This window comes from Mandrillus leucophaeus, unplaced genomic scaffold (genome assembly GCF_000951045.1).
Source record: "Mandrillus leucophaeus isolate KB7577 unplaced genomic scaffold, Mleu.le_1.0 Scaffold8, whole genome shotgun sequence".
Classification (NCBI taxonomy): Eukaryota; Metazoa; Chordata; class Mammalia; order Primates; family Cercopithecidae; genus Mandrillus; species Mandrillus leucophaeus.
Window position 1 is genome coordinate 99,861 of NW_012108696.1, and position 9,097 is coordinate 108,957.

Sequence of the window (9,097 nt, forward strand, 5' to 3'; positions counted from 1 at the left end):
GCCCGCGCGTCCGGGCCCCCGGGCACCCGCCCCCTTCCTTCAGTCCCTGGGCCTGTGGGGAAACTGAGGCCGAGTGTGGAGGCGCCCAGTGCCGCAAAACAGGGTCCCCACCCCCTCCCGGAGGGGCGGGAGGAGAAACACCAGTGAAGAAATTCACATCGTGTTACCCACCGTTGGGGGGGCTTGCGGAGGGCGGGGGCCCCTCTGGAGTCGGAAATGGCTTTTCTCAGCAAGTGACATTGGGCTGAGATGGAAGGGTCAGGACGACGCAGCCTTGCCAAGCGCTCGCAGGAAGCCCTGCCAGGAAGGGAATCTCACAGCAAACACTGCTTCCCAGATCGGGCGGGGCCCTCACCCTCTGGGGGCCTCAGTAGTCTCTGCAAAAGGTCAGGGATGGTGCGCGATCTTTAGTGTTTAATTTTTTGCAGAGACAGGGTCTCGCTGTGTTGCCCAGGCTGGAGTACAGTGGGGCGATCATGGCTCACCGCAGCCTCGAACTCCTGGGCTCAAGTGATCCTTCCCCCTCAGCTTCTCGAGTAGCTGGGACTACAGGTGTGCACCACCATGCCCAGCTAATTTTACAATTTTTTGCAGAGATGAGCAGGAGCGTCTCACTATGTTGCCCAGGCTGGTCTTGAACTCCTGGACTCATTCCTCTCTCTTCGGCCTTCCAAAGTGCTGGGATTACGGGCGGGAGCCACGGCACTAGGTACTACACTTAAATGAAATGGTGCATGAACGCCCTCAGCATTTCCCTACACAGAGCAAACTTCCACAGATAGGAATTGTATTCCTACTGCCATCACCAGTGGACTGGGCTGTCTCCCTTCTCAGACTGTGTTTCTTGAAGGCAGGGGCCATGTCCCACTTAGAACTGGAAGAACCACAGCTCTGCCATCAGACTCAAGTCTCTCCGAGGGCAAAGGCTCCAGCCCTGACCAGAAACCACAGACATCCAGCCAGCATCCTTCAGGCCCACCTGGGGAGTGGGAAGTTCTTATTCTCTGGGGAGAAACCTCAGGAGAGGTTCGTTAAGTCAATCAACAAACATGTACTGAGTGCATACTGTGGACCACACACTGCAGTAGACACTGGGGCACAGCTGGAAACAGAACAGAGAAAAATCCATGCCCCTTGATCATGCTTGGACCTGTGCCCTTAGATGAACGAATACCTAATGGTACCTAAGGGTTAGGGTTACAAAAACCCATTTTGTAATGGGCACAAGAGCCCTTGTCAATGGGCCAGGAGTGGTGGGTCATGCCTGTAGCCCCAGCACTTTGGGAAGCTGAGGAGGGAGGATCGCGTGAGCCCAGGAGTTCAAGACCAGTGTGGACAACGCAGCGACAATACAAAATAAATGTTTGCATTTTTTGTATCTCTACCAAAAAAATGCAAAAATAATTAGCCAGGCATGGTGGTGCACACCTGTGGTCCCAGCTAGCTGGGGGGCTGAGGCGGGAGATACCTGAGCCCCAGGAGGTCGAGGCTGCGATGAGTAGAGATCACGTCACTGCACTCCAGCCTGGGTGACAGAACACGACCTTGTCTCAAAAAAAAAAAAAAAAAAAAAAAGCCCTTATCAAATTTAAAGCCATCGTTTTCCAGCCCACAGATATTTACGGAGCACCTACGACGTGCCAGGCATCCTTCCAGGCACTGGGATTATAAGGGAGGATAAAGGAGACAGATCCCTGCCCTCTCTGAGTCTGTGGGATGTGAGTGACAGGCTAGGCAGGTTCACAGCTTGATAATTATGGGACTATTTGTATAGACAGAGGAAGAGTTTAGGGGGCAGTGATAGAAATTAACAAGAGGAAACCTGCTTATCGGGGGTGTCTGGGAGAGGGCTCTTGGGGGAGGGTAGCCTTGGAAATGAGACCTGAACGATGAGGTTGGGCAGCTCTGAGAAGGGAGGAAAAGAGAGAGCCTGGGATAAAGATACGTGTGTGTGTGTGTGTGTGTGTGTAGTACTCACTGGCTCCCTATTGTCCTCAAAATAAATCCAAGCTTGTCTCTCTTCCCACAAGGCTCTGCACAAAACTCCCCCTTTTCCCCTTGATGATCTCTTTTTTAACGTTTTGTTTATTGCCTCTGGAGTGCAGTGGTGCGATCTCAGCTCACTGCTGCAACCTCCGCCTTCTGGGTTCAGGTGATTCTCCTGCCTCAGCATCCCGAGTAGCTGGGATTACAGGCGCCCACCACCAAGCCTGGCTAATTTTTATATTTTTAGTAGGGACCGGCTTTTGCCATGTTGGCCAGGCTGGTCTCAAACTCCTGACCTCAGATGATCCACCCGCCTTGGCCTCCCAAAGTGCTGCGATTACGGGCTTGAGCCACCATGCCCAGCCCACAGTGTGTTTTGGATGTGAGTATGTTTACTCGGAGGTTGTTCGAGTCCTTGTTTGTCTCCCTCACCACGAAGAAGGCTGTGGAGGGACTGAGCCTGTCTAGGTCCCTGCAGGGCCTGGCACACGGCAAGTGCTCAATAACCAGCCTAAAGCCAGAAACCACTGGCCACATTCCCTGCTCACAAAGTCTCACAAACAGGCAGAGCCATCATTCCACGTTGCCAAGAGCCTGTGATTCCAGGTTCTCGGGGGTCTGTGAAGTGCTGATTCCAAACCCTTTTCAGCAGGTGTTTCACTCCCCTGGAAGGCCAACATCTCCCCTGCCAGGACCTTGAGCACACATAGTGGCATCTGTCCTCATTGTCTGCAACCGTCCACACCCCACATCTTCCTTCTTGTTGGTTGTGGTTTTTTTGTTTGTTTTTTTGAGACAGAGTCATGCTGTCGTCCAGGCTGGAGTGCAGTGGCATGATCTTGGCTGACTGCAACCTCCGCCTCCCAGATTCAAGCGATTCTCTTGCCTCAGCCTCCCAAGTAGCTGGGATTACAGATCTCGGCTCACTGCAACCTCTGCCTCCCAGGTTCAAGTGATTCTCCTGCCTCAGCCTCTCCGGTAGCTGGGATTATAGACATGCACCACGCCTAATTTTTTTTTTTTTCTGAGACGGAGTCTCGCTCTCTCGCCCAGGCTCAAGTGATTCTCCTGCCTCAGCCTCTCCGGTAGCTGGGATTATAGACATGCACCACGCCTAATTTTTTTTTTTTTCTGAGACGGAGTCTCGCTCTCTCGCCCAGGCTGCAGTGCAGTGGCACCATCTCGACGCACTGCAAGCTCAGCCTCCCAAGTTCACGCCATTCTCCTGCCTCAGCCTCCCGAGTAGCTGGGACTACAGGCGCCCGCCACCGCACCTGGCTGATTTTTTGTATTTTTAGTAGAGACGGGGTTTCACTGTGTTAGCCAGGATGGTCTCGATCTCCTGACCTCGTGATCCGCCCGTCTCGGCCTCCCAAAGTGCTGGGATTATAGGCGTGAGCCACCGCGCCCAGCTAATTTTTGTATTTTTAGTAGAGACGGGGTTGCACCATGTTGGCCAGGCCAGGCTGGTCTCGATCTTCTGGCAGGTGATCCACCCGCATTGGCCTCCCGAGTGCTGGGATACAGGTGTGAGCCACTGCACCCCTCCAGATCTTCCGTCTCCTGCCAAAGCCCCCGGCTCTGGAAACCCAGGGGCTCCTTCTCGACCTCCATCACAACGCTTGCTCACAGCAGCCTCACCTCCCTCTGCAGGGCTCTCCTGTCCTGGCGGCCCTCGTCCCTCTCTAAGCACAGGTGTGGTGGCTCAAACCTGTAATCCCAGCACTTTGGGAGGCCAAAGAGGCCAGGAGTTTGAGACCAGCCTGGGCAACGTATCGAGACCCGCATCCCCTGCCCCGCCCCCCCCCGCCCCCGTCTCTACAAACAAATAATAAACATAGGTCTCTGTCCTTCCTTAGCCCGGTCACCTGAATGTCACCTTGACCCATACCTCTGGCTTCCAGGGCTCTGAGACACCGCCTCCCCCTCGAGGCTTCAGTGACCGCCTCATGAGGATGGCTGCAAGCTCTGGCTCCACCTCTGGTTCCTAGCCTGAGATCCAGCCCTGTGGGTCCAGCCACCAACTGGGCATCTCCCCTAGAAGTTCCCCAGATCTCAGACTCTTACCCCCTGCTCCGGTCAGGGCCCCCACACACAGCCCCCCAGATACTCCAAACCAGAGCATCAGCCTAGTCCTCTATTGCCAGCACCAATCCTGCAACCCTCCTCCTTTCTCCCCGCCCCAGCAGCCCCCACCCTGACCAGGCCTTTGTCCTCTCTCCCATCTGGACCACAGCCACCTCCTCCCTCTGAGCAGCCTTTGTTTTTGGTGATCTTCAGTTGGAGCCTGGCCCTCCTTCCCTCAAACCCTCCCCTGGCTCCCTATTGCCCTAAGGACAAATGTCCAGCTCTTCAGCCTAGCACTGGAGCCTCTGCACCCCTGCCCCAGCCAGCTTCACCTTCCTCCACCAGATCACACCACACCCCCAACCCCCTCCAGCCACCCTGACCAGATTACCTAATTGGTGTCCTTTCTTTCCCACCTCTGCGCCTTTCCCTGCTTGTTATCTCTTCCTGGAATTCCCTCCCCCTCCTTTTCTGGCTGGAGAAAGTCCATTTTTTCAAGGCCTAACCCAAAAACTGTCTCCTCCAAAAGCCATCTCCCCCAGCCTCCTGTCATCCCCTCCATACGTGCGTACACACACACACAGTGGACACAAACTGCTTGGTGTTGGTGGATAAGTGGATATTTAGTCTACGACCACCTCCACGTGCTGCAAGAGGCTGGAGCCCTAGAGAGGACCCAGCCCCAGGCCTTCCAGGGAGGGGCTCCCAGAGCATCTGGCGGGGACAGAGGTACGGAACACGTACCCTCCCAGGGCCACATAGCGCACTGCCCGGTGAGTGAGCGGAGGCTTCCTGGAGGAGGGCATCTTTACCCAGCAGTCTTCAGATCCCTCTACCAGGCACATTGCACCGGGGAGGGTAAATACAGATTTGCGGATTGCCCGAGAAGCCACAAGACCACACGCGCACACAGGAACACACCCCATCCCTTGATGTGTGTGATCCGCCAGGAAGGAGGAGTTTCTGCTCTGGGCAGCAACATCCCTAACTTTGGAAGCAGCGGGCGGAATCTGGGGAGACTCAGCTGCCAGCAACTGTGTGCGATACTGGGGAACCCTTGGCCGCCTGTGACTGCCTAACTCCCCAAAATACCACATCCGGCCAGAGCAGGAAGCAGGGAAGCAACCTGCCAGGCGTGTTCCAGCCTGGGCAGAGTCCCCAGCCACTTCATTTGCCGCGCGGGGCTTCACGGACCACCTCTTTGGGCCTCAGTTTCCCCAGCTGCACCATCGGGGAAGAAGCTGCCAGAGGGGAAAAGGAGCTCAGCCGCCGATCTCCCCCTTCCCACTACAGAGAGACTCAGTCCCTGGTTCCTGGCTAGGGTTTTATAATGTGGATGTGGGTTTAGGAAAAAAAAAAAAAAAAAAAAGGAAAAAGCTGAGAAGCTGCGCTGGGACCCCGGATTGCTCAGACCACCTTAAATCAGCCTGGCCGCCCCAGCTACTGTGGAAATTCCTTTCTCCGCGGTGGTTGGCTGGGGGCGCCAGCCAATCCGCTCGCGGCGCTCCCACATGGGCCAGTGACGTCACAGGGAAAATTGGCCAATGGGGATAAGGAGACCAGCAACCAATGACAGGAGGCACTGGGATCAGTAGGGCCAATCGGAAGAGAGCTCGGCGCTCCCGGAGGGGTTTGGCGAGTGTGGCCCCCCTCCCTAGAATCTGAGACCCTGGTGGACGCCCGAGCCCAGCCGGATTGGAGGACGGGGGGATAAAGCTCCATTATAATTCGGAAACAAGGGAAAGCGAGTCACCCCCGAGCCTGGCCTATCTCCCCTTAAAAACAAGGGACCCTCGTGCAATATGCTACCTTGCAAAATCCCGGCTAGCTAGCGGAGCAGAGGTTGCATCTTTCTTCCTATTTCACAGATAGGTAAACTGAGGCAAAGAGTAGTTAAGTCACGCTGAAGACCTGAAGCTCTTACCCGAGCCTAGAGGCTCCAGGAACGGGCTCGGTTTTATTTCCCAGATTGGGGGGCGGGGATGGGCCTATAGGTAATCGGGGGGCGGGTGGTGCTGGTCCTTGTGCCTCAGTTTCCCCGAGCGTGCAAGCTGGAGGAGAGCACGGGTTTTCAGAAAAAGACTACGATTCCCAGAAGCTCCCGCGCGGCGCCCGCCCGGGCTGTCAATCAAAGTAACGTGGGTACCTCTCCGGCCCGCGCTCCCCCGCCCGCTACCTCCCTCCCGCCAGCTCCCGCTCCCTCCCTGCCGGCTCCCGGCCCGGCGCGGTATAATTACAGCCCATTGATCCGACCCGGGCCGGGAAAGCGGCTCCCTCGGGGAGGCCAAGCCTTTGGCTTCCGACACCGCCAACCTCTGCCTACCGCCCCCTCCAGCCGAGCTGCTGGGCCACCAGCCAGGCCTGTCCCCTCCCGCTGGCCCCGGGCTCGCGGGTGACCTCTGAGCCTCAGCTCCCCGCCACGCTTGGCGGTGTGCCCCCCCGGAAAAATCACACACACATTTCCTTCCACCCAGGAACATGGGGAGCCATCTCCCTAGAACCTCCAGGGCCTCTCTTTGAGCCTCAGTTTACCCACATGCACAGTGAGATTGCTGGACGAAACTCATTCATGAAACCAATACTCCGTGCCGTTCTGCCTGTGAGCAGCCAGGGCTGACCTTGGTGGAAACTCAAGGAGGGGCTCCCAAGTTTGGGAGGACGGGAAGACAGCCCAACTCTCTCAGAACCCCCGTGGTGGTCAGGGTTGGGGTGAGGGAGGATCAGAGCTGGGGGTGGGAGTCGGGGCAGGCTCAGCCAGGATTTACCGCCCTCATTGGGAAGTTGGGATAGCTTTCTAGCTGTTAGGTGGTAGTATTTAATAGATGTTGGGGCTGGGTGTGGTGGTTCACGCCTGTAATCCCAGCACTTTAGGAGGCCGAGGCAGGCGGATCGCCTGAGGACAGGAGTTCGAGGCCAGCCTGGCCAACACAGTGAAACCGTCTCTACCAAAAATACAAAAATTAGCCGGGCATGGTGGCACGCTCCTGTAGTCCCGGCTACTCAGGAGACTTGAAGCAGAATAATTGCTTGAACCTGGGACGTGGAGTCTGCAGTGAGCCGAGATCACGCCACTGCACTCCAGCCTGGGCAACAGAGTAAGACTCTGTCTCAAAACAAAAAAACAAAAAACAAAAAAAAAGTGTTAGGCTTCAGTATTTAAGCTAGGGTTTTGCAGAATGCATAGGAGTTGCCTCATTTGAGCAGTGCCTTTAGATCACCCTAACCCTAAGTGGACAGAAGAAAGATGGGGCAGCCTTAAGCCCTTTCCTGTGATAGAGTGAGCCTTGGGCTCTGACCCGTAGCTTTGCTGTGTGGATCTCTGAACATTCCCCAGCTGTGAAGTAGGGGAGAGGTAGACACCCCCTACAGTTAGAGGGCCCCTGTACCTATTTTCGCATGGGTGCTGAAGTCACCGTGGGTTCTAACCAGTGGGAGTCAGGGACTGGGAGCCCATGGCAGGAGGCACTAGGATTGGCTGAGGGGCTCAGGAACTCCCGCCTCTCCCTGAGTAAGAACTGGGTGGCTGAGGGAGAAGTCCCAGAGTCACAGCAGCTCAGTGCCAGGCATGTTCACTCTGCTAGGGTTTCCTTGTCTGGAATGCAAGGTTGATAATAGAATCTTCAAATAAGGCCTATAAAGTACTTACAATAATGCATAGTAGGCCGGGCACAGTGGCTCACGCCTGTAATCCCAGCACTTTGGGAGGCCAGACGGGTGGATCACCTGAGGTCAGGAGTTCGAGACCAGCCTGGCCAATGTGGGGAAACCTTGTCTCTACTAAAAATAGAAGAATTAGCCAGGTGTAGTGGCACATGCCTGCAATCCCAGCTACTCAGGAGGCTGAGGCAGGAGAATCCTTGAAATCCAGAAGGCGGAGGTTGCAGTGAACCGAGATCACACCACTGCACTCCAGCCTGGGCAACAGAGCAAGACTCCGTCTCAAAAATAATAATAATAACAATAATAATAATAATAATAATACATAGTAAATGCTCCATAAAGGGTGGTTATTTGTATTCCCCACATTTCTTTATTTTGTCCTTATTATTGAGACAAGGTCTCGCTCTGTCACTCAGTCTGGAGTACAGTGCCACCATCATAGCTCACTGCAGCCTTGACCTCCCTTGGCTCAAGCCATCCTCCTCCTCAGCCTCTGGAGTAGCTGGGATCACAGATGGGTACCACCACACCCAGCTAATTTTTAAAAAATGTTTCACAGAGACAGGGTCTCACTATGTTGCCCAGACTGGTCTTCAACTCCTGGGCTCAAGCAATCCTCTTGCCTCAGCTTCACAGAGTGCTGGGATTACAGGTGTGAACCACTGTGTCCAGCCCCCACTATGTCCTAAATAGTCCTTCTTTCCCACCCTGCCCTCACACCCTACATCTACGCTATGCATTCTCCATTGTGCCCACATCCTTGATGATCCATTGAAATGTGAATCAGGGCTGGGCATGGTAGCTCACGCCTGTAATCCCAGCACTTCGAGGGGCTGAGGCAGAGGGGTTGCCTGCAGTCAGGGGTTCGAGAGCAGCGTGGTCAACATGGTGAAACCCCGTTTCTACTAAAAATACAAAAATTAGCTGGGTGTGGTGGCGGGCGCCTGTAATTCCAGCTACTTGGGAGGCTGAGACAGAATTGCTTGAACCTGGGAGGCGGAGATTGCAGTGAGCTGAGACTGTGCCATTGCACTCCAGCCTGGGCAAGAAGAGCAAAACTGTATCCTCCCCCACCTCCAAAAAAAAAAAAAAAAGAATCAGATCCCATCCCTCCCTTGCTCAAGAACCTTCCATAGCTCCCTACTGCCCTCAAAATAAAATCCAAACTCCCTACTTCTATGTGATCTGACCTCCATCGCCTCCCTCTTCTCACCTCCTCCCACTCCTCCCCCTCTGCTCCAGCCACACAGGCCTCCTCCCTGTTCCTCACAGAGTCTAGCCTCAAGACCTCTGAAGTGCACTGGTTGTTCCCTCTGTCTGAACCACGGCCAGCTTTTCTCTTCCGTTCAGATCAAACATCACATCCTAGAGAGGCCAGGCTGGC

At 55.1% G+C, this 9,097-nt stretch overlaps 1 protein-coding gene across 1 annotated transcript in view; it reads right to left on the reverse strand.

Moving 5' to 3' along the window:
• Positions 1 to 8,741, reverse strand: part of TLE2 (transducin-like enhancer of split 2) — a 40,962-nt gene extending 32,221 nt beyond the window's left edge. Inside the window, 2 exon segments of the mRNA XM_011967325.1 lie at positions 7,886 to 7,909; positions 8,703 to 8,741. Coding sequence (XP_011822715.1) covers positions 7,886 to 7,909; positions 8,703 to 8,741 — 63 coding nt within the window.
• Between the last annotated feature and the right edge of the window lie 356 nt (positions 8,742 to 9,097).